The sequence below is a fragment of the Ranitomeya imitator genome, chromosome 5, assembly GCF_032444005.1.
Source record: "Ranitomeya imitator isolate aRanImi1 chromosome 5, aRanImi1.pri, whole genome shotgun sequence".
NCBI lineage: Eukaryota > Metazoa > Chordata > Amphibia > Anura > Dendrobatidae > Ranitomeya > Ranitomeya imitator.
The window spans coordinates 536,486,827-536,514,174 of NC_091286.1; the positions used below are offsets into that span (position 1 = coordinate 536,486,827).

Sequence of the window (27,348 nt, forward strand, 5' to 3'; positions counted from 1 at the left end):
GCATCCTGCAGGCAACTATGCAGGATGCGTTTTTTCTTCAAAATGACGCATTGTGACGTGCGTCGAACGACGCTAGTGTGAAAGTAGCCTTAGATGTTCATATGCCCTAACTGGACGGTGTATATGAGACTTCTGCAATGGCAGAAAATTCAGTATAACTAGGCGTTTGCTTACATTTGAGGCTTTCTTTGTTGAACAAACTAAAAAAATAGGTGAACATCGCAAAAGGTGGTGTAATCCAAGCCTCATCCTGGCAAGTACAAAGTCTAGGTACTGATGAATATGTTGAGTAGTAAAGCTTGTTATACCTTGTTATAAAGGGTTAACGTTACTAAACCTTCATTTATATGATATTTGCCTGCCATCTGCTGGCTGCTGGGTGTATTGCAGGATTTGGCAAATTTGTGAAATATCTTCAACTGAAAATCTGTTCCAAACATCAAAATGAATTTTTGTCTAGGACAAAGGCATGTACAGTAGTTATGGAAAAGTCATAGAATTTCCTGCAACAAATCTGTCATATATCAACATATAATTTGCAAATACACTTTTATTGAGACCTTAGACAACTTTTAGCTTCAATGACTTGTTTCTTTTCTTTACCTTGTTAGAAAATTAATTTGAAGTTTTTCAGATTTTTTCAAATCAGTAAAACATGAAATACACAAAAGCATATCATGTTTAAAAATGCCTTAAAAATGCCTGCATTACACTATTTACAAATGACAATGAGAATATTATCAATAATATGACAAGTGCGAATTGTATCTTCAGCAAAATTATTTTTTCTCCAGCATTAATTGTACAATTTATTTACAAATGTCCTTTTTTTGTTCTTAAACATTTCTTCCATGACATCTTCCCGTGAGATTATTTTGTGGTTTTCTGTTCTTTATTGAAATAATCAGTTCCCTTTAAAAACCTCAGATTCCATCTGACGATTGTTCAAAGTACATGACATCCTGAAAAATAGACAAAATATTAGACATTTTCTTGGGCTTTAAACAATATTTATTTGCATTAAACTCTGGCCCAGAACTGTGTAGAACAAGATCTATGAGATTCGCCCTGTAAGCAGTTGCATAAAGGGTTATTGCTAGTGTTGAGCGATACCTTCCGATATCGGAAAGTATCGGTATCGGTTTGGATCGGCCGATATTCAAAAAATATCGGATATCGCCGATACCGATACCCGATCCCAATGCAAGTCAATGGGACCAAAATATCGGAATTAAAATAAACCCTTTCTTTCCTTGTAGGTTCATTCTACATGAAGGAAAACAACTAAGAATAATGTAGGATGTATGGGGGAGGTGGCGGAGACATTAAAGGCAATGAGGATTAGTCCAATCAAATAGAATAGCATGTTTTTTTTTTTTTTTAAAGACGTTCGGATTGAAAAAGATATTGACTATGTAAATTTTTTTTATTTTGTCAGATATTGATGTTTCACTATTCCACGCCCTTCCCCTTCTTTTTTTTCTTTTTTTTTTTTTCTTTTCCCACACTTTCATCTTCATCATCATCAGCATCTTTGACATCAACTTCTTCACCTTATTCATCTTCTTCTTCATCTTCTACCTATTTTTTTTTTTTTATTACATTCTTCATATTCATTTTCTTCAACTATTATTATTCTTCCTATTCTACATATTCTTTTTATTCCACTGTTATTATTCTTCCTATTCTACTTCTTCATCATATTCTCATTTGTGACAGGCATTCCCGTAGTTGTTATCTATAAAAGTTGGAAGATTACACCTTCCGTTCTGCCAGTCACAAAAGTTACATTTGTCCGCGTTCAGTTTGGCCTGCAGCATCAGGCTTTATCCAGGGGCACCACGAGGAGGAACGGACTCACCCCCATACACTGCTTAGTCTTCTTCTGCATATAATTTAGATAATATCTTTTGCTCTGATATTAAGACTTATGCTTAATGTTCTTCTACTCTTTGTTCTGCAGCCTCTTGTTCTTCTGCTTCTCGGTCTTCCATGTTGTCGTCTCCAGGGTCGTCGTCTCCAGTGTCGTCATCTCCGCCGTCGTCGTCTCAGCCGTCGTCGTCTCCGCCGTCGTCGTCTCCGCCGTCGTCGTCGTCGTCATCGGGGTGGTCTTCCGGGTCGTCGTCATCGGGGTGGTCTTCCGGGTTGTCGACGTTAGGGTCTTCAACTTGGAAATGTAGCAGAAGGTACAAGAAGGCTGAGAAAATGCCAAGAACCAGCTGATGGAACTGGAACTCGGATGGCTACCCGAAGGTTCAAGAGCCTATGGACCTACCGAGGACCAGCTGACGTTACTGGAACCCGGTTACTAAGCAGGAGGTACCCGTGCTAAAAAGCACTACCAAGGACCGCCTGACGTTGGCGGAACTCGGATACCCAGAAGGAGGCACCTAAGCCAAAGGCTCTGCCCGGAACCAGCTGACGTTACTGGAACCAGGATGGGGAGCAGAAGGTACAAGAGCAAAAGACACTGCCGAGAACCAGCTGACGGTACTGGAACCCGGATGGGTAGCCGAATGTCCAAGAGCCAATGGAACTACCAAGGACCAGCTGACGTTACTGGAACCCGGTTACTAAGCAGGAGGTACCCGTGCCTGAAAGCACTACCAAGGACCACCTGACATTGGTGGAACTTGGATACCCAGAAGGAGGCACCTAAGCCAAAGGCTCTGCCCGGAACCAGCTGACGGTACTGGAACCAGGATGGGGAGCAGAAGGTACAAGAGCAAAAGACACTGCCGAGAACCAGCTGACGGTGCTGGAACCAGGTGGTGGACCCGAAGGCCCACAGGAGAGGAGAGAACAGCTAGGCCGCGAGGCAGCCGCAGTTACCGAACCCCAACAGTCCTACAGGGGGAGCTGGGCCTACTGGCACTACAGAACCAGCCTTGACTACCAGTTCACGCAGCCCACATAGGAAGCTCCTAAACTGGAGGCACCCTGGAGTTGGCTAACTCGACCGCACCACGACGGGGCAAGCATAGGCGTCTCAGTGAAGTTGACACAACCCGGAAACAGCTGACGGTGCTGAAACCAGGCTTGGCACGAGGGAGTACCTGTGACAAGAACACTGCCGAGAACCAGCTGGCGGTGCTGGAACCCGGATGCGTTGCCCCAGTGTGCAAGAGCCAATGGCACGACCGAGGACCAGCTGACGGTGCTGGAACCCGGTTACTAAGCTGTAGGTGCCCGCGCTTAAAAGCACTACCAAGGACCGCCTGGCGTTGGCGGAACTCGGATACCCAGGAGGAGGCACGTAAGCCAAAGGCTCGGCCCGGAACCAGCTGACGGTGCTGGAACCAGGTGGTGGACCCGAAGGCCCACAGGAGAGGAGAGAACAGCTAGGCCGCGAGGCAGCCGCAGTTACCGAACCCCAACAGTCCTACAGGGGGAGCTGGGCCTACTGGCACTACAGAACCAGCCTTGACTACCAGTTCACGCAGCCCACATAGGAAGCTCCTAAACTGGAGGCACCCTGGAGTTGGCTAACTCGACCGCACCACGACGGGGCAAGCATAGGCGTCTCAGTGAAGTTGACACAACCCGGAAACAGCTGACGGTGCTGAAACCAGGCTTGGCACGAGGGAGTACCTGTGACAAGAACACTGCCGAGAACCAGCTGGCGGTGCTGGAACCCGGATGCGTTGCCCCAGTGTGCAAGAGCCAATGGCACGACCGAGGACCAGCTGACGGTGCTGGAACCCGGTTACTAAGCTGTAGGTGCCCGCGCTTAAAAGCACTACCAAGGACCGCCTGGCGTTGGTGGAACTCGGATACCCAGGAGGAGGCACGTAAGCCAAAGGCTCGGCCCGGAACCAGCTGACGGTGCTGGAACCAGGTGGTGGACCCGAAGGCCCACAGGAGAGGAGAGAACAGCTAGGCCGCGAGGCAGCCGCAGTTACCGAACCCCAACAGTCCTACAGGGGGAGCTGGGCCTACTGGCACTACAGAACCAGCCTTGACTACCAGTTCACGCAGCCCACATAGGAAGCTCCTAAACTGGAGGCACCCTGGAGTTGGCTAACTCGACCGCACCACGACGGGGCAAGCATAGGCGTCTCAGTGAAGTTGACACAACCCGGAAACAGCTGACGGTGCTGAAACCAGGCTTGGCACGAGGGAGTACCTGTGACAAGAACACTGCCGAGAACCAGCTGGCGGTGCTGGAACCCGGATGCGTTGCCCCAGTGTGCAAGAGCCAATGGCACGACCGAGGACCAGCTGACGGTGCTGGAACCCGGTTACTAAGCTGTAGGTGCCCGCGCTTAAAAGCACTACCAAGGACCGCCTGGCGTTGGCGGAACTCGGATACCCAGGAGGAGGCACCTAAGCCAAAGGCTCGGCCCGGAACCAGCTGACGGTGCTGGAACCAGGTGGTGGACACGAAGGCCCACAGGAGAGGAGAGAACAGCTAGGCCGCGAGGCAGCCGCAGTTACCGAACCCCAACAGTCCTACAGGGGGAGCTGGGCCTACTGGCACTACAGAACCAGCCTTGACTACCAGTTCACGCAGCCCACATAGGAAGCTCCTAAACTGGAGGCACCCTGGAGTTGGCTAACTTGACCGCACCACGACGGGGCAAGCATAGGCGTCTCAGTGAAGTTGACACAACCCGGAAACAGCTGACGGTGCTGAAACCAGGCTTGGCACGAGGGAGTACCTGTGACAAGAACACTGCCGAGAACCAGCTGGCGGTGCTGGAACCCGGATGCGTTGCCCCAGTGTGCAAGAGCCAATGGCACGACCGAGGACTAGCTGACGGTGCTGGAACCCGGTTACTAAGCTGTAGGTGCCCGCGCTTAAAAGCACTACCAAGGACCGCCTGGCGTTGGCGGAACTCGGATACCCAGGAGAAGGCACCTAAGCCAAAGGCTCGGCCCGGAACCAGCTGACGGTGCTGGAACCAGGTGGTGGACACGAAGGCCCACAGGAGAGGAGAGAACAGCTAGGCCGCGAGGCAGCCGCAGTTACCGAACCCCAACAGTCCTACAGGGGGAGCTGGGCCTACTGGCACTACAAAACCAGCCTTGACTACCGGTTCACGCAGCCCACATAGGAAGCTCCTAAACTGGAGGCACCCTGGAGTTGGCTAACTCGACCGCACCACGACGGGGCAAGCATAGGCGTCTCAGTGAAGTTGACACAACCCGGAAACAGCTGACGGTGCTGAAACCAGGCTTGGCACGAGGGAGTACCTGTGACAAGAACACTGCCGAGAACCAGCTGGCGGTGCTGGAACCCGGATGCGTTGCCCCAGTGTGCAAGAGCCAATGGCACGACCGAGGACCAGCTGACGGTGCTGGAACCCGGTTACTAAGCTGTAGGTGCCCGCGCTTAAAAGCACTACCAAGGACCGCCTGGCGTTGGCGGAACTCGGATACCCAGGAGGAGGCACCTAAGCCAAAGGCTCGGCCCGGAACCAGCTGACGGTGCTGGAACCAGGTGGTGGACCCCAAGGCCCACAGGAGAGGAGAGAACAGCTAGGCCGCGAGGCAGCCACAGTTACCGAACCCCAACAGTCCTACAGGGGGAGCTGGGCCTACTGGCACTACAGAACCAGCCTTGACTACCAGTTCACGCAGCCCACATAGGAAGCTCCTAAACTGGAGGCACCCTGGAGTTGGCTAACTTGACCGCACCATGACGGGGCAAGCATAGGCGTCTCAGTGAAGTTGACACAACCCGGAAACAGCTGACGGTGCTGAAACCAGGCTTGGCACGAGGGAGTACCTGTGACAAGAACACTGCCGAGAACCAGCTGGCGGTGCTGGAACCCGGATGCGTTGCCCCAGTGTGCAAGAGCCAATGGCACGACCGAGGACTAGCTGACGGTGCTGGAACCCGGTTACTAAGCTGTAGGTGCCCGCGCTTAAAAGCACTACCAAGGACCGCCTGGCGTTGGCGGAACTCGGATACCCAGGAGGAGGCACCTAAGCCAAAGGCTCGGCCCGGAACCAGCTGACGGTGCTGGAACCAGGTGGTGGACACGAAGGCCCACAGGAGAGGAGAGAACAGCTAGGCCGCGAGGCAGCCGCAGTTACCGAACCCCAACAGTCCTACAGGGGGAGCTGGGCCTACTGGCACTACAGAACCAGCCTTGACTACCAGTTCACGCAGCCCACATAGGAAGCTCCTAAACTGGAGGCACCCTGGAGTTGGCTAACTCGACCGCACCACGACGGGACAAGCATAGGCGTCTCAGTGAAGTTGACACAACCCGGAAACAGCTGACGGTGCTGAAACCAGGCTTGGCACGAGGGAGTACCTGTGACAAGAACACTGCCGAGAACCAGCTGGCGGTGCTGGAACCCGGATGCGTTGCCCCAGTGTGCAAGAGCCAATGGCACGACCGAGGACCAGCTGACGGTGCTGGAACCCGGTTACTAAGCTGTAGGTGCCCGCGCTTAAAAGCACTACCAAGGACCGCCTGGCGTTGGCGGAACTCGGATACCCAGGAGGAGGCACCTAAGCCAAAGGCTCGGCCCGGAACCAGCTGACGGTGCTGGAACCAGGTGGTGGACCCCAAGGCCCACAGGAGAGGAGAGAACAGCTAGGCCGCGAGGCAGCCGCAGTTACCGAACCCCAACAGTCCTACAGGGGGAGCTGGGCCTACTGGCACTACAGAACCAGCCTTGACTACCAGTTCACGCAGCCCACATAGGAAGCTCCTAAACTGGAGGCACCCTGGAGTTGGCTAACTCGACCGCACCACGACGGGGCAAGCATAGGCGTCTCAGTGAAGTTGACACAACCCGGAAACAGCTGACGGTGCTGAAACCAGGCTTGGCACGAGGGAGTACCTGTGACAAGAACACTGCCGAGAACCAGCTGGCGGTGCTGGAACCCGGATGCGTTGCCCCAGTGTGCAAGAGCCAATGGCACGACCGAGGACTAGCTGACGGTGCTGGAACCCGGTTACTAAGCTGTAGGTGCCCGCGCTTAAAAGCACTACCAAGGACCGCCTGGCGTTGGCGGAACTCGGATACCCAGGAGGAGGCACCTAAGCCAAAGGCTCGGCCCGGAACCAGCTGACGGTGCTGGAACCAGGTGGTGGACACGAAGGCCCACAGGAGAGGAGAGAACAGCTAGGCCGCGAGGCAGCCGCAGTTACCGAACCCCAACAGTCCTACAGGGGGAGCTGGGCCTACTGGCACTACAGAACCAGCCTTGACTACCAGTTCACGCAGCCCACATAGGAAGCTCCTAAACTGGAGGCACCCTGGAGTTGGCTAACTCGACCGCACCACGACGGGGCAAGCATAGGCGTCTCAGTGAAGTTGACACAACCCGGAAACAGCTGACGGTGCTGAAACCAGGCTTGGCACGAGGGAGTACCTGTGACAAGAACACTGCCGAGAACCAGCTGGCGGTGCTGGAACCCGGATGCGTTGCCCCAGTGTGCAAGAGCCAATGGCACGACCGAGGACCAGCTGACGGTGCTGGAACCTGGTTACTAAGCTGTAGGTGCCCGCGCTTAAAAGCACTACCAAGGACCGCCTGGCGTTGGCGGAACTCGGATACCCAGGAGGAGGCACCTAAGCCAAAGGCTCGGCCCGGAACCAGCTGACGGTGCTGGAACCAGGTGGTGGACCCCAAGGCCCACAGGAGAGGAGAGAACAGCTAGGCCGCGAGGCAGCCGCAGTTACCGAACCCCAACAGTCCTACAGGGGGAGCTGGGCCTACTGGCACTACAGAACCAGCCTTGACTACCAGTTCACGCAGCCCACATAGGAAGCTCCTAAACTGGAGGCACCCTGGAGTTGGCTAACTCGACCGCACCACGACGGGGCAAGCATAGGCGTCTCAGTGAAGTTGACACAACCCGGAAACAGCTGACGGTGCTGAAACCAGGCTTGGCACGAGGGAGTACCTGTGACAAGAACACTGCCGAGAACCAGCTGGCGGTGCTGGAACCCGGATGCGTTGCCCCAGTGTGCAAGAGCCAATGGCACGACCGAGGACTAGCTGACGGTGCTGGAACCCGGTTACTAAGCTGTAGGTGCCCGCGCTTAAAAGCACTACCAAGGACCGCCTGGCGTTGGCGGAACTCGGATACCCAGGAGGAGGCACCTAAGCCAAAGGCTCGGCCCGGAACCAGCTGACGGTGCTGGAACCAGGTGGTGGACACGAAGGCCCACAGGAGAGGAGAGAACAGCTAGGCCGCGAGGCAGCCGCAGTTACCGAACCCCAACAGTCCTACAGGGGGAGCTGGGCCTACTGGCACTACAGAACCAGCCTTGACTACCAGTTCACGCAGCCCACATAGGAAGCTCCTAAACTGGAGGCACCCTGGAGTTGGCTAACTCGACCGCACCACGACGGGGCAAGCATAGGCGTCTCAGTGAAGTTGACACAACCCGGAAACAGCTGACGGTGCTGAAACCAGGCTTGGCACGAGGGAGTACCTGTGACAAGAACACTGCCGAGAACCAGCTGGCGGTGCTGGAACCCGGATGCGTTGCCCCAGTGTGCAAGAGCCAATGGCACGACCGAGGACCAGCTGACGGTGCTGGAACCCGGTTACTAAGCTGTAGGTGCCCGCGCTTAAAAGCACTACCAAGGACCGCCTGGCATTGGCGGAACTCGGATACCCAGGAGGAGGCACCTAAGCCAAAGGCTCGGCCCGGAACCAGCTGACGGTGCTGGAACCAGGTGGTGGACCCCAAGGCCCACAGGAGAGGAGAGAACAGCTAGGCCGCGAGGCAGCCGCAGTTACCGAACCCCAACAGTCCTACAGGGGGAGCTGGGCCTACTGGCACTACAGAACCAGCCTTGACTACCAGTTCACGCAGCCCACATAGGAAGCTCCTAAACTGGAGGCACCCTGGAGTTGGCTAACTTGACCGCACCACGACGGGGCAAGCATAGGCGTCTCAGTGAAGTTGACACAACCCGGAAACAGCTGACGGTGCTGAAACCAGGCTTGGCACGAGGGAGTACCTGTGACAAGAACACTGCCGAGAACCAGCTGGCGGTGCTGGAACCCGGATGCGTTGCCCCAGTGTGCAAGAGCCAATGGCACGACCGAGGACTAGCTGACGGTGCTGGAACCCGGTTACTAAGCTGTAGGTGCCCGCGCTTAAAAGCACTACCAAGGACCGCCTGGCGTTGGCGGAACTCGGATACCCAGGAGGAGGCACCTAAGCCAAAGGCTCGGCCCGGAACCAGCTGACGGTGCTGGAACCAGGTGGTGGACACGAAGGCCCACAGGAGAGGAGAGAACAGCTAGGCCGCGAGGCAGCCGCAGTTACCGAACCCCAACAGTCCTACAGGGGGAGCTGGGCCTACTGGCACTACAGAACCAGCCTTGACTACCAGTTCACGCAGCCCACATAGGAAGCTCCTAAACTGGAGGCACCCTGGAGTTGGCTAACTCGACCGCACCACGACGGGGCAAGCAATGGCGTCTCAGTGAAGTTGACACAACCCGGAAACAGCTGACGGTGCTGAAACCAGGCTTGGCACGAGGGAGTACCTGTGACAAGAACACTGCCGAGAACCAGCTGGCGGTGCTGGAACCCAGATGCGTTGCCTTGCCTATTAAAGATTGTCTTCCTAGAGCCCCAACTAGCGGTGTTGGAGCAAAGGGTAAGCAGGGGGAGATGAGTGTAGGCCGAAGCCTGCACTGGAGGCAGCTTTGTGTCTGCGTTGCGTTTGCAGGACACTTTGCCGGCTACACACTGGGGGAACAGCTGGCGTTGCTGAACCCCACTAACACAATGGCGTGTGTTTTTCTCTGTGCAGCTAGCACTTGCGGGCAAAAACTAGCGATGTTAGAGCCCGTGTTGAAGCAGGAGGAGAGGAGCAGAGTGTAGGCCGAAGCCTAGTTGAACCAATTTCAAAGGAAACCTTTAACCCCCCCCTCAGGTGTTACAAAGTACAAGAGACACACCTTGTGCAGTATTAATGCTGCACAAGTGAAAGGTTGCTCTATTAATTTGTCTACTTGCACACGCTGAATGAAAGACATACACAATTTACCCCATTCTACAGTCAAACTGTAGTGGATGCGTGACTTGGTTTTTTGATGAGACGCAGCACAGGTGTCCAAAATAATGCCTTGGTGCTTGGCGCAGCTTCCTGAGCGTTGTTATTTGCTGTACAGGAGTCTGCGCTCTTGTGTTATCCCTTGGCAATGCCCTGTTAGCGCTGCCCATCTTATGACATCATTTCATGTTGGCCGGTGCGGTTAACGATGGCCATAAATCCCAGACCCACAGTGTCTTTTCATAAAGCCACACTGCGGTGCTGGGATTCGTGGCCTTGAGCAGTAAATATTTTGGCCGCTCACACACGTCCTTACACCTGCTTCAGACTGGGCGGCCTCTGCTGATCCCTTCTCGCATGCCGCGGCCATGAGGCTGCACAGTCTGAAGAAGGCGGAAGGAGATGAGTTAAGACAGGCGAAGATATGCACTGCTCGTGCCCATCAATCACACCCTCGCAGTCAAAATAATTAAGACAACGAGGAGCATTTTATTCAGGCAGGGCGGACGAACAGGCGCAAGTAGCCAACCAATGATGTCAGAAGACGGGAAGCGCTACCAAGGGGGGTGCTGCGTATCATTAGAAAGGAAAGTCACACCTCAGGGACAGTGGAATGGTCTCAAAGAGACACATTTTGTACGTGTTGAGTTCCACGTGTGCAAGGAGAAAAAGTCAGCCACCTTGTACAAATGCAGCAGTACTGCTGTACAAGGTGGCTGTTATACATAGAAACACCTGGGGGGGTGGGGGGCAGGCTCCCTTCAATTTCAGTTCATGTTCCTGCGTGGCGTTTGCAGGAAACGTTGCAAGCTACACAGCAGGGGAACAGCTGGCGGTGCTGAACCCCACTAACACATTGGCTGGTGTTTTTCTCTGTGCAGCTAGCATGTCCGGGCAGAAACTGGCGTTGTTTTAGCCCAGGGTCAGCAGGAGGAGGAGAGGAGCAAAGTGTAGGCCGAAGCCTGCACTGGTGGCAGCTTTTGGTCAGTTGTGCCAGCGTGGCTTGTGCTGGACACGATGCCGGCTACACAGCGGGGGAACAGCTGGCGGTGCTGAACCCCACTAACACATTGGCTGGTGTTTTTCTCTGTGCAGCTAGCATGTCCGGGCAGAAACTGGCGTTGTTTGAGCCCAGGGTCAGCAGGAGGAGGAGAGGAGCAAAGTGTAGGCCGAAGCCTGCACTGGTGGCAGCTTTTGTTCTGTTGTGCCAGCGTGGCTTGTGCTGGACACGTTGCCGACTACACAGCAGGGGAACAGCTGGCGGTGCTGAACCCCACTAACACATTGGCTGGTGTTTTTCTCTGTGCAGCTAGCATTTCCGGGCAAAAACTAGCGGTGTTTGAGCCCAGGGTCAGCAGGAGGAGTAGAGGAGCAGAGTGTAGGCCGAAGCCTAGTTGAACCAATTTCAAAGGTTACCTTTAACCCCCCCCCCCTCAGGTGTTGCAAGGTACAAGAGCCACACCTTGAACAGCATTATTGATGCACAAGTCAAAGGTTGCTCTATTTAATTTTGCTCCTTGCACACGCTGAATTAAACACGTACACTATTTAGCCCATTATACTGTCAAACAGTAGTGGAGGCGTGACTACTAGTCTTTTTAAGGAGACGCAGCACAGGTGTACAAATTTACACCTAGGTGCTGTGCGCTGATTCCTTACCGTTGTTATTTGCAGTACAGGAAACTGCGCTCTTGTGTTATCCCTTGGCAATACCCTGTTAGTGCAGGCCGTCTCATGACCTCATTTCATGTTGGCCGGTGCGGTTAACGATGGCCATAAATCCCAGACCCACAGTGGCTTTTCCTAAAGTCACACTGCGGTGCTGGGATTCGTGGCCTTGTGCAGTAAATATGTTCGCCGCTCACACATGTCCTTACACCTGCTTCAGACTGGGCGGCCTCAGCTGATCCCTTATCGCATGCCGCGGCCATGAGGCCGCACAGTCAGAAGAAGGCGGAAGGAGGGGAGTGAAAACAGGGGAACATATGCACTGCTCGTGCCCATCAATCACACCCTCGCAGTCAAAATATATGAGACAACGGGGGGCGTTGTGTCGGGCAGGGGGGACGCACAGGCACAGCCAGCCAACCAATGATGTCAGGAGACGGGCAGCGCTAACAATGGGGGTGCTGCGTGTCATTAAAAAGGAAAGTCACACCTCAGGGACATTGTAATGGTCTGTAATGAGACACATTTTGTACTTGTTGAGTTCCACGTGTGCAAGGAGAAAAAGTCAGCCACCTTGTACAAATGCAGCAGTACTGCTGTACAAGGTGGCTGTTATACATAGAAACACCTGGGGGGGTGGGGGGCAGGCTCCCTTCAATTTCAGTTCATGTTCCTGCGCGGCGTTTGCAGGAAACGTTGCAAGCTACACAGCAGGGGAACAGCTGGCGGTGCTGAACCCCACTAACACATTGGCTGGTGTTTTTCTCTGTGCAGCTAGCATGTCCGGGCAGAAACTGGCGTTGTTTTAGCCCAGGGTCAGCAGGAGGAGGAGAGGAGCAAAGTGTAGGCCGAAGCCTGCACTGGTGGCAGCTTTTGGTCAGTTGTGCCAGCGTGGCTTGTGCTGGACACGATGCCGACTACACAGCAGAGGAACAGCTGGCGGTGCTGAACCCCACTAACACATTGGCTGGTGTTTTTCTCTGTGCAGCTAGCATGTCCTGGCAGAAACTGGCGTTGTTTTAGCCCAGGGTCAGCAGGAGGAGGAGAGGAGCAAAGTGTAGGCCGAAGCCTGCACTGGTGGCAGCTTTTGGTCGGTTGTGCCAGCGTGGCTTGTGCTGGACACGATGCCGGCTACACAGCGGGGGAACAGCTGGCGGTGCTGAACACCACTAACACATTGGCTGGTGTTTTTCTCTGTGCAGCTAGCATTTCCGGGCAAAAACTAGCGTTGTTAGAGCCCAGGGTCAGCTGGAGGAGGAGAGGAGCAGAGTGTAGGCCGAAGCCTAGTTGAACCAATTTCAAAGGTTACCTTTAACCCCCCCTCAGGTGTTACAAAGTACAAGAGCCACTCCTTCTGCAGCATTAATGCTGCACAAGTAAAAGGTTGCTCTATTAATTTTTCTACTTGCACAAGCTGAATGCAACACGTAGACTATTTAGCCCATTATACTGTTAATCAGTAGTGGAGGCGTGACTTGTCTTTTTAAAGAAAAGCAGCACAGGTGTCGAAAACAACACCTTTTTGCATGGGCGCAGCTTCCTGAGCGTTGTTAGTTGCTGTACAGGAGTCTGCGCTCTTGTGATCCTTTGGCCATGCGCTGTGAGCGCTTCCTGTCTTATGACCTCATTTCATGTTGGCCGTTGCGGTTAGCGATGGACATGAATCCCAGACCCACAGTGTGTTTTTAAAAAATCACACTGCGGTGCTGGGATTCGTGCCCTGGTGCACTAAATATGTTTGCCGCTCACACATGTCCTTACACCTGCTTCAGACTGGGCGGCCTCATCTGATCCCTTATCGCCTGCCGCGGCCATGAGGACACCCAGTCTGAAGAAGGCGGAAGGAGATGAGTGAACACAGGCAAACATATGCACTGCACATGCCCATCAATCACACCCTCGCTGTCCAAAAAAATAAGACACCGAGGGCCGTTGTTTCGAGCAGGGGAGATGCACAGGCGCAGCCAGCTAACCAATGATGTCAAAAGACGGGCAGCGCTAACAAGGGTGGTGCTGCGTGTCATTACAAAGGAAAGTCACACCTCAGGGACATTGTAATGGTCTCTAATGAGACACATTTTGTACGTGTTGAGTTCCACGTGGGCAAGGAGAAAAAGTCAGCCACCTTGTACAAATGCAGCAGTACTGCTGTACAAGGTGGCTGATATACATAGAAACACCTGTGGGTGGGGGGCAGGCTCCCTTCAATTTCAGTTCATGTGCCTGCGTGGCGTTTGCAGGTCACGTTGCAAGCTACACAGCAGGGGAACAGCTGGCGTTGCTGAACCCCACTGACACATTGACTGGTGTTTTTCTCTGTGCAGATTGCATGTCCGGGCAAAAACTAGCGGTGTTAGAGCCCAGGGTCAGCAGGAGGAGGAGGAGAGGAGCAAAGTGTAGGCCGAAGCCTGCACTGGTGGCAGCTTTTGGTCGGTTGTGCCAGCGTGGCTTGTGCTGGACACGATGCCGGCTACACAGCGGGGGAACAGCTGGCGGTGCTGAACCCCACTAACACATTGGCTGGTGTTTTTCTCTGTGCAGCTAGCATGTCCGGGCAGAAACTGGCGTTGTTTGAGCCCAGGGTCAGCAGGAGGAGGAGAGGAGCAAAGTGTAGGCCGAAGCCTGCACTGGTGGCAGCTTTTGTTCTGTTGTGCCAGCGTGGCTTGTGCTGGACACGTTGCCGACTACACAGCAGGGGAACAGCTGGCGGTGCTGAACCCCACTAACACATTGGCTGGTGTTTTTCTCTGTGCAGCTAGCATTTCCGGGCAAAAACTAGCGGTGTTTGAGCCCAGGGTCAGCAGGAGGAGTAGAGGAGCAGAGTGTAGGCCGAAGCCTAGTTGAACCAATTTCAAAGGTTACCTTTAACCCCCCCCTCAGGTGTTGCAAGGTACAAGAGCCACACCTTGTGCAGCATTAATGCTGCACAAGTAAAAGGTTGCTCTATTTGTTTTGCTCCTTGCACACGCTGACTAAAACACGTACACTATTTAGCCCATTATACTGTCAAACAGTTGTGGAGGCGTGACTTGTCTTTTTAACGAGACGCAGCACAGGTGTCAAAATTTGCACCTAGGTACTGGGCGCAGATTCCTGAGCGTTGTTATTTGCTGTACAGGAGTCTGCGCTATTGTGATCCCTTGGCCATGCGCTGTGAGCGCTTCCTGTCTTCTGACCTCATTTCATGTCGGCCGTTGCGGTTAGCGATGGACATGAATCCCAGACCCACAGTGTGTTTTCAAAAAATCACACTGCGTGGCTGGGATTCGTGGCCTTGTGCAGTAAATAGGTTTGCCGCTTACACATGTCCTTACACCTGCTCCAGACTGGGCGGCCTCAGCTGATCCCTTATCGCCTACCACGGCCAGGAGGCCGCACAGTCTGAAGAAGGCGGAAGGAGATGAGTTAAGACAGGCGAACATATGCACTGCTCGTGCCCATAAACCACACCCTCGCTGACAAAATAAATATGACAACGAGGGGCGTTGTTTCTAGCAGGGCGGATGCACAGGCGCAGCCAGCTAACCATGATGACAAAAGACGGGAAACGCTACCAAGGGGGGTGCTGCGTATCATTACAAAGGAAAGTCACACCTCAGGGACAGTGGAATGGTCTCAATGAGACACATTTTGTACGTGTTGAGTTACACGTGGGCAAGGAGAAAAAGTCAGCCACCTTGTACAAATGCAGCAGTACTGCTGTACTAGGTGGCTGTTATACATAGAAACACCTGGGGGGGTGGGGCCAGGTTCCCTTTTAATTTCAGTTCCTGTGCCTGCATGGCGTTTGCAGGTCACGTTGCCGGCTACACAGCAGGGGAACAGCTGGCGTTGCTGAACCCCACTAACACATTGGCTGGTGTTTTTCTCTGTGCAGCTAGCACTTCCGGGCAAAAACTAGCGGTGTTTGAGCCCAGGGTCAGCAGGAGGAGGAGAGGAGCAGAGTGTAGGCCGAAGCCTGCACTGGTGGCAGCTTTTGTTCTGTTGTGCCAGCGTGGCTTGTGCTGGACACGTTGCCGACTACACAGCAGGGGAACAGCTGGCGGTGCTGAACCCCACTGACACATCACCTAGTGTTTTTTCTGTGTAGACAACACTTCCAGGTGGCAACTGACAGTGTTGAAACCCAGGGAATCAAAGAGGAGCAGAGTGTAGGCCGAAGCCTGCAGTGGACCAAGTTGAAAGGGAACCTTTAACACCCCCCCAGGCATTTGTTGCTGAAAGAGCCATCTTGTACAGCAGTAATACTGCACATGGAAAATGGTGGCTCCGAAAATTATGCTCCTTGCAAACGCTGAAGTACACACTCATATAATGTGTCCCCTCACACCGTCAAACCATCCCGGAAGTGGGACTTTCCTTTGTAATGTGACACAGCACAGCCGTCATTCCAACCCCCTTGGTGCCGGGCACCACCTCCTCAACGTTGTTTGGTTCTGTCACGGAGCCCGCACTGTAATGTTATCCCTTGGCCATGCACAGTTAGCGGTGCCCGTCTTCTGACATCATGTAGGTGTCAGGCTGGCAGTGCCTGTGCGTCCAAGCTGCCCGAGATCCAACCTTGCAGTGTCATCTAATGTAGTCCCACTGCGGGCCAGGGATCCATGGGCATGCGCAGTGCATATCATCGCCTCTCACTCACCTCCTTCCTGCTTCTTCAGACTGTGCGGCGTCACGGCCGTGGCATGCTATTAGGGATCAGCTGACGCCGCCTAGTCTGAAGAAGCGTGAAGAAGGGGAGTGAGAGGCTAGTATATGCACTGCGCATGGCCATGGATATCAGGCCCACTGTGGGATCACATTAGACGACACTGCGAGGTGTGATTTCGGGCAGCGTGGACGCACAGGCGCAGCCAGGACGACAACAAATGATGTCAGAGGACGGGCAGCGCAAACTGTGCATGGCCAAGGGATAACATAACAGCGCAGGGTCCATGACGGAATCAAACAACGCTAAGGAGGCAGCGCACGGTGCCAAGGGGGTAGCAATGACGGCTGTGCTGCGTCACATTACAAAGGAAAGTCCCACCTCCGGGACGGTTGGACGGTGTGAGGGGACACATTACATGAGTGTGTAGTTCAGCGTTTGCAAGGAGCATAATTTCAAGAGCGACCTTTCCCTTGTGCAGTATTAGTGCTGCACATGGTGGCTCTTTCAGTAACAAACGCCTAGGGGGGGGGGGGGGACAGGTCCCCTTACATTTTAGTTGTGCCAGCGTGGCGGTCGCATGACACGTTGCCGGATACACAGCTGGGGATCAGCTGACGTTACTGAACCCCAATAACAGAGGAGCGACTGTTGACTGTGCACACAGCACTTCCAGGCACCAACTGGCGGTGTTAGAGCCCAGGGACAGCAGGAGGAGCAGATTGGAGGTATTGCCGCACACACAGCTGGGGATCAGCTGACGTTACTGAACCCCAATAACAGAGGAGCGACTGTTGACTGTGCACACAGCACTTCCAGGCACCAACTGGCGGTGTTAGAGCCCAGGGACAGCAGGAGGAGCAGATTGGAGGTATTGCCGCACACACAGCTGGGGATCAGCTGACGTTACTGAACCCCAATAACAGAGGAGCGACTGTTGACTGTGCACACAGCACTTCCAGGCACCAACTGGCGGTGTTAGAGCCCAGGGACAGCAGGAGGAGCAGATTGGAGGTATTGCCGCACACACAGCTGGGGATCAGCTGACGTTACTGAACCCCAATAACAGAGGAGCGACTGTTGACTGTGCACACAGCACTTCCAGGCACCAACTGGCGGTGTTAGAGCCCAGGGACAGCAGGAGGAGCAGAGGAACAGAGTGTAGGCCGAAGCCTGATTGGAGCAAGTTGAAAGGAAACCTTTAACCCCCCCCCCCCAAGACGTTTGTAGCTGAAAGAGCCATGTTGTGCAGCACTAAGGATGCAAAAGGAAAAGGTTGCTCTTTTAATTATGCTCCTTGCAAACACCGAAGTAAACACTAAAAATGTGTCCCTTTATACCGTTAAACCGTTCCGGAGGTGCGAATTTCCTTCGTAATGGGACACAGCACAGCTGTCATTCCTATCCCCTTGATGCCGTGCGCTGCCTCCTCAGCGTTGTTTTAAGCTGTCACGGAGCCTGCGCTGTTCTGTTAGCCCTTGGCCATGCCCAATTAGCGCTGCCTGTCTTCTGACATAATTTGGTGTCAGGCTGTCAGTGCCTGTGCGTCCACGCTGCTCCAGATCCCACCTCGCAGTCTCATCTAACGTAATCCCACTGCGGGCCTTGGAACCATGGGCATGCACAGTGCATAACCTCGACTCTCACTCCCCTCCTTCCCTCTTCTTCAGACTGTGCGGTGTCACGGCCGTGGCATGCTAGGGATCAGCTGACGGCGCACAGTCTAAAGAAGGCGGAGGGAAATGAGCGAGAGCCCGAGGGGAAGATATGCACTGCGCATGCCCATGGATCCCAGGCCCGCAGTGTGACTCAATCAGAAGACACTGCGAGGCGGGATCTCGGGCACCGCGGCCGCACAGGCGCAGCCAGCCTGACACCAAATTATGTCAGAAGACAGGCAGCGCAAATAGGGCATGCCCAAGGGATAACAGAACAGCGCAGGCTCCGTGACAGCTTAAAACAACGCTGAGGAGGCAGCGCATGGCACCAAGGGGGTAGGAATGACGGCTGTGCTGCGTCACATTACGAAGGAAAGTCCCAGCTCCGGGACGGTATAACGGTATCAGTGAACACATTTTATAAGTGTTAAGTTCTGCGTGTGCAAAGAGCTAAAAAAAAAGAGCTACCTTTTCCTTGTGCAGCATTACTGCTGCACAAGATGGCTCTTTCAGTAACAAACGACGGGGGGGGGGGGGGACAGGTTCCCTTACATTTAGGTTGTTGTGCCAGCGTGGCGGTCGCAGGACACATTGCCGGCTACACAGCTGGGGATCAGCTGACGTTACTGAAACCCAATAACACTGGGTCGTATGTTTTTACTGTGCAGCCTGCACTTCTGAGCCGCAACTGGCGGTGTTGGAGCCCAGGAATAGCAGTTCAGGTGGTAGAAAGATGAACACAGCAGGAGACCTGGATGACACCCAATTACTTAATCAGGCAGAGGAGTGGCAAATTCCTGCGAGATCCAGGCCTGGTTCATTTTCAGGAAAGTAAGCCGGTTAACGTTATCGGAGGATAGTCGCATGCGACGGTCTGTTAGTACACCACCTGCGGCACTAAAGACACGTTCCGATAAGACACTAGCCGCAGGGCAAGCCAGCACCTCCAATGCACACTGGCTTAGCTCTGGCCATGTATCCAGCTTAGAGACCCAAAACTTGAACGGGGAAGAGCCGTCTGGGAGTACAGTAAGAGGGCAAGCCATGTAGTCTGTCACCATCTGACGGAACCATTGCCTCCTGCTGACTGGAGCCGCCGGTGATGGTGTAGACATTTGGGGCGGGCACACAAAAGTGTGCCAGAGTTGTGCCATACTGGGCTTGCCTTGGGCAGAGGCACTGCTTCTGCTCCCTCTTTGGGCAGAGCCTCCCCCACTGCCTCGACGCACTGAGCTGCTTTGTAAAGCACTAGCAGCACTCCTCTCAGTTGGACAGGAGAAGATGATGGAATTCACCATTGTGTCGTGGTACTCCCGCAATTTACGCTCCCGGGTCAACGCAGGGATGAGGTTTTGGACGTTGTCCCGGTAGCGAGGATCGAGGAGGGTGAACACCCAATAATCAGGCATGTTGAGAATGTGGTCGATGCGGCGGTCGTTTCTCAGGCACTGCAGCATGAAATCCACCATGTGCTGCAGAGTGCCAACCGGCCCAGAAACGCTGTCCCCTGCTTGAGACATGATCTCTGCCCGCTCGTCATCACCCCACCCTCGCTGTACACACTGACCACTGGACAATTGTGTCGCTCCCTCCTCTGGACGGAGCTCTTCCTCCTCCATTGACTCCTCCTCATCCTCCTCACAAATTGGCCCCTGCGTACCCCTTTGTGAGGAACCACGTGGCGCTGACTCTCCAGAAGCTGATGGAAAAGGTGACTCCTCATCCTCCACCTCTTCCACCACATCATCCCTTAACCCTTGCAAAGTTTGCTGAAGCAGGCAGATAAGGGGGACAGTCATGCTGACTAGTGCATCATCTGCACTTGCCATCCGCGTGGAATAATCAAAAGGACGCAAAACCTGGCAGACGTCCTTCATAGTGGCCCACTCTGTGGTTGTGAAGTCTGATCGGCGCTGACTGCGACTTCTTTGCGCCTGATGCAGCTGGAACTCCATAACTGCTTGCTGCTGCTCACACAACCGCTCCAACATATGTAATGTGGAATTCCACCGGGTAGGTAGGTCACATATGATGCGGTGTTCCGGAAGGCGGAATCGGCGCTGCAGAGCAGCAATGCGGGATCTGGCCAAGCTGGAACGCCGCAAGTGAGCACACTCTAGGCGGACCTTGTGCAGCAGGGCATCAAGATCCGGATAGTCCCTCAGAAAACTCTGCACAACCAAATTGAGCACATGTGCCAGACATGGGATGTGAGTGAGGTTGCCAAGGGCCAAAGCTGCCACCAGATTTCGGCCATTGTCACACACTACCATGCCTGGCTGGAGATTCGCTGGCAGTAACCACACATCGCTCTCCTGCTTTATGGCATTCCAGAGCTCCTGCGCTGTGTGGCTTCGATGCCCCAATGAAACTAGTTTCAAGACGGCCTGCTGACGTTTGGCCACGGCTGTGCTCATGTCGGTCATAGGTAAACGTTCACGGGTCCATGTGGGGGTGGACTGTGACGGATCCTGCAGAGAGGAATCAGAGGAACTGGTGTAAGAGGAGGAGTCGATGCGTACAGACTGGATTCCTGCAATCCTTGGAGTGGGCAGGACACGTCCTGCGCCACTCGCACGATCTGTACCTGGCTCAACAACATTAACCCAATGGGCAGTGAGGGAAACATATCGCCCCTGTCCATGCTGACTGGTCCACGCATCGGTGGTGAGGTGGACCTTGCTACTGACGGCGTTCAGTAGCGCATGTTTTATGTTTGCCTCAACATGCCTGTGCAGGGCAGGGACAGCCTGCCTGCTGAAGTAAAAGCGGCTGGGCACCTTGTACTGTGGGACTGCCAATGCCATCAAGTCACGGAAGCTGTCAGTCTCCACCAGCCTGAACGAGAGCATTTCCAGGGACAACAGTTTGGCAATGCCTGCATTCAGAGCCTGTGCTCGGGGGTGGTTGGCCGAGAATGCCCGCCTTTTCTCCCATGCCTGTACTACCGATGGCTGTAGAGTAGACTGGGAGTGTGAGGATGACTGGGAAGGTGGTGCTGTGGGTGGAATTACACAAGGTCTCTGGGAGGAAGCCAAACCAGCTGTGCGTGAGCTGGAGGAAGAGGCAACACGAGCTGAAGAGGTGGTAGCTGCCGCTGTTGGTTGGCCTACATCTTCAGTGTGTTTCTGTAACTCCACCGCGTGCCTGGTCCGCACATGTTTCCACATATTTGTGGTATTGAGGTTGCTGACATTTTTCCCTCTTTTTACTTTATGATGACACAGCTTGCATTTGACAAAACAAATGTCATCTGCAACTGTGTCAAAAAAGGACCAGGCACTGCAAGTCTTGGGAGCGCCCTTTTTGGCTTTGGAAAGAGACAGGCTCCTAACGGGTGCCAAAGTGGAGGCTACAGGCTCCGCAGTCTTCCCCCTCCCTCTCCCTCTTTGGCCCGTAAGAGGAAGCTCTTCCTCTGAGCTGCTCCCACCACCTTCCTGTTCCTCACGCCACGATGGGTCAAGGACCTCATCATCTCCACTACCCTCTGCCACCAACTGCTCCTCCTGGGTAGTCTCAGCAGCACAGTACGCACGAGAAAGCGGCACCTGAGTTTCATCATCAGATGCGTACTGCGCTGTGGTCACCGGAGGCACTGGCCCACCTGCCTCTTCAGAGTCAGAGAGAAAAAGGTGTTGGGCATCACTGCACACTGCCTCTTCTTCCATTTCTCCAATGCTGCTTGGCTGGCCCCCTGTTTCCAAGCCAAGAGATTCAGAGAACAGAAGTAGAGACGGCTCCTGTCCTGGACTTTCTGACTGCCTGGCCAATTTGGCAGGTGGTGAAGAGACAGATGGCTGCTCTCCAGTGCTCTGTGCCTGAGAGGATGTGGCACTAACTGAAGTCGATGCCGAGGCGTTAGCTGCCATCCACCCGACAACGGCTTCAATTTGGTCTTCACGCAGCAGCGGTGCACGGCGCTCTCCGACAAAGCTGCGCATGAAGGACTGTTCCCTGCTGAAACTGAGTGACGACGAGTCACCGGCGCCCGCAGCAGGCACAGAATCACCACGTCCTCTCCCTGCTCCTCTCCCTGCTCCGCGCCCACGCCCACGTGCCTTACTCCCTGCCCTCTTCATCTTGGTTCACAGATAAAGATAAGCAGAAAAGTACTAAGGCCTTAGTGTGCTTATTCCTGTAATGCTCCTCCTAACAGGTGTAAGAAACACTAATGTTGTAAATTGTGGACTAAACTTTATTATTTTTCAAATGTGGCCTACACAAGTGTTAAGTTGTGTTTGGTGAACTTAACCTTTTTTTTGGTGCAGATCGGGCTACAGAGCTAGTTTAAATCACACGGAGACCGTGCAGACAGCCGTAAACGGCGCTGCAAGGCCAAAAAACCCTCCTCTAGGTTATCCTATATAGTGTTTTTCCACTATTTAGCTGGATACAAGTGGAAAGACACTAATAGGAATTTTTTTTTTCAAATTTTAAACTGGCTGCACTATTTGAAAAAAAGGAAATTGTTTTTCAAGGTATGAGGCAGTAACGCACCCTGAGCTGAATCCAACCGGCTATGGCTGCACACAGACTACAGGGCGAGCTGGGCTCACACGGAGACCGTGCAGACAGCCGTAAACGGCGCTGCAAGGCCCAAAAACCCCCCTCTAGGTTATCCTATGTAGTGTTTTTCCACAATAGAGCTGGAGACTGGTGGAAAAACACTAATAGGAAATTTGAGAAAAAATGTGCAGCAGGCTGCACTAAGAGCAAAAAAGAACAACTGTGTGAGGCAGTGTGAACCCCCCCTGAGCTGAATACAACCGGGTATATGGCTGCACACAGACTACAGAGTGAGCTGCACACACACACACACACACAGAGACCTTGCAGAACGCTGTTAAAACAGCGCTGCAAGGCAAGAGCAAGGTGAACAGTGAAGAACACACAGCGTTTTGCTAAATTAGCCTTTGGAAAGGAAAATAAAGCAATTAGCAAGCTCAACTGGCCCTCAGTTAGAACACAGCGTCCTGTCCCTAACTGAAATCACAGCAGAGTGAGCGCAAAATGGCGGCAGCGCTTTTTTATAGTGCAGAGTGACATCATTTCAGCAGCCAATCCAAGCCTTGCCAGTACTTACATGCCCACCATGCTAAACAGGATGTGCCCACACTTTCATTCATTCCTCATTGGCTGCTGCGTTCAATTTGAATTCTGGGAACTTCCGATTCCGGTATCCGATACGCGGGAAGTATCGGAATTCAGTATCGGAATTCCGATACCGCAAATATCGGCCGATACCCGATACTTGCGGTATCGGAATGCTCAACACTAGTTATTGCCAACTTTGAAATTTGTCACCACTCCATGTGATAGGTGGTAACTTTCTGAGTGGTGTGAGCCCCTCTACTGGGATCCGGGGTATGGGACCCTGAATTCCCTGAGAGAGGGGAGCAGTGGACCCTTATTAGACGGCCTGAAAACGCTGAGCTTTGTATTGGAACTTTATCACACATTACTATTTTTGTATGGGCTCACTCACACCACTGTGTACATCAGATGAGTGCTATCAGATGTTTTATCAGATAGCACTCAGACCAATGTTATACTATGGGGCAGTGCAGAAGAGTGTTTTTATCTCATTCTGATTCAGCATGGGGAAAAAATTGTAACGTGCTTCGAGTGGCTCCGCAAATCGGCTCACACCCACATATACAAGTCTATGGGTGAGTAGAAAACATTAGACTGCACTTGGATGACATCCGAGTGCAGTCTGATTTCCCTGGACTCACAGAATGAAGAAGATGAATACATTTTGAGATATAATCGTCTTATCCAAGAGAATGGGATCACACTAAGCTAACACTCGGCTCAAGATCAGACAGAGTTTGATCCAAGTGTCATTTACATATTCGATCTGATTTTCTCTCATGAGAGAATCAACACTTGTGTGACCCCGGCCTAAATGTAGATAAAGGGTTTCATGCCATATTGTTAGTGTAATAACACCAGAAAACTGATATAAATATTTTGACAGATCTGGACTTTTGTGGCAGCATCATAAAAAGTGATGACCTCAAAAAGGCAAACTAAACATGTTCCCTGCGGCCTGGGGTCAGTAGAGACCTCTAACATATCCACTCCCCCTCATCCGCCTTCAGTCATGTTTTTGGCATTTAGAGAAGCACAACTTGATTAGATCATTGTGAGGCCCCATATAAATGCCGTACTTACAGCAGCCTATGGATGTGCATGGTTCCATGTGCTTGCCTGCATAGTGGATGGGCGCAGGATCTGCCTGCTATTAATAATAATAATAATAATAATCTTTATTTATATAGCGCCAACATATTCCGCAGCGCTTTACAGTTTAACAGTTTCAAACACAAAAGTCATAAGTAACAACGTTAACAATACAATAATTAAAGCAAAATAAGACGACCCTGCTCATGAGAGCTTACAATCTACAATGAGGTGGGGGAGATACAAAGTACAGGTGTGTATTTACAATGATGTATTTACAATCATGGTCCAGCCATCTTCAGGGGTTGGGGAATAGATGGGGATAGTGAATGGGCTACACACAAACATAACATAACTTTGATTAGTGAACGTGATAGGCCGCTCTGAACAAATGTGTTTTGATCGAGCACCTAAAACTATGCAAATTATGGATGGTCCTAATATCTTGGGGTAGAGCATTCCAGAGGACTGGCGCAGCACGGGAGAAGTCTTGGAGTCGGGAGTGGGAGGTACGGATTAGTGCAGAGGTTAGCCGAAAGTCATTTGCAGAGCGCAGTGGTCTGTTAGGCTGATAGACAGAAATGAGGGAGGAGATGTAAGGGGGTGCCGCACTGTGGAGAGCTTTGTGGGTGAGAACAAGTACTTTGAATTGTAACCTGTAATGAATGGGAAGCCAGTGTAACGACTGGCGAAGAGCGGACGCGTCCGAGTAACGATTAGCCAGATGGACGACCCTGGCTGCTGCATTAAGGATGGACTGGAGAGGGGAAAGTCGAGTGAGGGGGAGGCCAATTAATAGAGCGTTACAGTAGTCCAGGCGGGAGTGGATCAGGGCGACCGTGAGGGTTTTAGCTGTCTCCATGGTGAGAAAAGGGCGGATTCTAGAGATGTTCTTTAGGTGTAAGCGGCACGAGCGGGCAAGAGATTGTATATGAGAGGTGAAGGAGACATGACATGACATGACTATTGACATGCACCATAAAACGTACCAAACCAGTGTATGATGCATCGATTTCACACGGTCTATTGGTTCTTATGTAAACCCACCGATGGGTATTGTGCACCAAGAGAGCAAATGTACCGTCTGTTGATCACACAGCACACTGATCGAGTAAACGCTCATCTGAACGAGCCCCCTATACGCTCATCTGAACAAGCCCCCAGGGTCCCATGATCTCGATTTCTGCCTCTCTGAACAAATTAGTTCTTCTAATATATTTTTTTAAACATTTTTATTTACTAGATGTCTCATCATGTTCTTTGAGTTGCTGGGACTTGTAATAATTGATGTATGCACAAAGAAATGTGGCAGATAATAACTCAAGCCATCTCCTTCTGGAGACAGGACAGAATAATTGTAATAGTATGCAGTTACTGAGTATGTCACCACGGAACAGACAGACCAACAGTTGAGGGGTTTAATAACAGGAACCAGGTTCTCCTCGCAGGGAGGAAGCAATGGAAAATAACTAGCAATAAAACAGTGCAAAAATATGGGAGTCAAACAGTGTAACTGAAGTAAGCAGGATTTCTTGAAAAAAGAACACTTATCAGTCTGATGAGGACTTGCTTGAAGGGTCATCTCCAACGTAGGCGCCGAGAAACAGCGGCACTTGTCGTCCCTCTGTTGTCTGTGGACTGAGCAGTCTCTAACAATCCGCTGCCTGGGGTTTCGGAAGTTAATGTGATATGCACAGGCTCTGAGTTTTTAGCTTTTACAGCACAGCCTATCCCAGAAAAACGATGGTCAGTCTATTATTAAGTCTCTCACCAGGAATCAGGGGCTCTACACTGTTAAGTCTCTCACCAGGAATCAGGGGCTCTTCACTGTTAAGTCTCTCACCAGGAATCAAGGGCTCTGCACTGATACTGTGGGTACCAGGGGTCATAGTCTCTGTACTGATACCGCGGGTACCAGGGGCTTGCAGTCTCTACACGGGCCAATGTCTCTACATGGGTCTCAAAACGCCCCTCTCCAGTCACAGCAGAGTCCGCTTTCATGTACTCACAAGATGCAGTCTTTCTGAGCAATCTCCCTGTATTTATTCCTCAGACCGGGAGCTCTATCTCTCTCCCGGAGCGCAGCTGCACCCTGCTCTGACCGCTGCTCACGCTGCTCTCTCCCTTGCGCGCGTGCCTTTCCCACTCTCTGCCCGGCTTCCTTCCTGTCCCAGTCTCGAAGTCTGCCCCCTGGGGAACCTGTAGCCGAGAAGGTAACCGCCCCCGGACTCTTCTTGTGCTTCACCTCCTTACATAATCACTATAAGGCTGCCGTCACACTGTCAGTATTTGGTCAGTATTTTACACCAGTATTTGTAAGCCAAAACCAGGAGTGGAACAATCAGAGGAAAAGTATAATAGAAACATATGCACCACTTCTGCATTTATCACCCACTCCTGGTTTTGGCTTACAAATACTGATGTAAAATACTGACCAAATACTGATAGTGTGACTGTTGTCTAATGTGGGCAAAGTCAATTTTATGATCATTGGTGGTTGTAAATAGGTATCAGGACAGATATTATGTCTGCTTTGGACCTTAATATAATTAACTGCTTCCTGCCAAAGGAAACAATGACTAAATAGTGCTCTTCTATCTGCAACAGAGCGTCATCTTAAGTTCTATGGCTAGTGAAGTGGACACCAACAGGAGAAGCCCCCTCAGTTCATCACAAAGCTGCCTGCTTTGGAGGTAGATACCAGTCTCCTTACGTCTTGGGTCCCTGCACAGGTTCCACCAATGGTATGTCCTCCCCTATGGATAGCATGTGCCCTGGAGCTTTGGCTTCGTAATTAACAGCAGACTCCTTGCTGCCGCATACTGGATAAAAGTAACCCTGATTCTAGGATGTTTAACCCCTTAAAGTAGCCACTAAAAATATTATTGCTCAGCCTCTTTGAAATATGTATGTTATTGCAGCGCTCCTGGGTCCTGGTCGTTGCAGTAATGTCATTCTTCCACCAGGGGGAGTGATGTTACGTCTGAAGGCAATAAAGGAGATCTCTTTGCCAGGTATCACAAACCACACACCACACTTCACACTCCAGTCCACCAGGGGGAGCTATGCTCCTATTTAGTAGGGCACGCTTCACAATTCGGTAAAACTGGTGGTCTGGACAGGAAGTTAGGTAGAAGCGAGCTGGGCTTCACCCAGTGAGTTCCACTCAGGTAGTGGGTCCCTGACAGGGGTGGGATCCT

At 52.5% G+C, this 27,348-nt stretch overlaps 1 protein-coding gene across 1 annotated transcript in view; it reads right to left on the reverse strand.

Moving 5' to 3' along the window:
* Positions 1-564: 564 nt before the first annotated feature.
* Positions 565-27,348, reverse strand: part of LOC138637842 (phospholipid scramblase family member 5-like) — a 170,932-nt gene continuing 144,148 nt past the window's right edge. Inside the window, exon 5 of the mRNA XM_069726766.1 lies at positions 565-962. Coding sequence (XP_069582867.1) covers positions 924-962 — 39 coding nt within the window. The 3' untranslated portion in view covers positions 565-923. The remainder of the gene's footprint in view (positions 963-27,348) is intronic.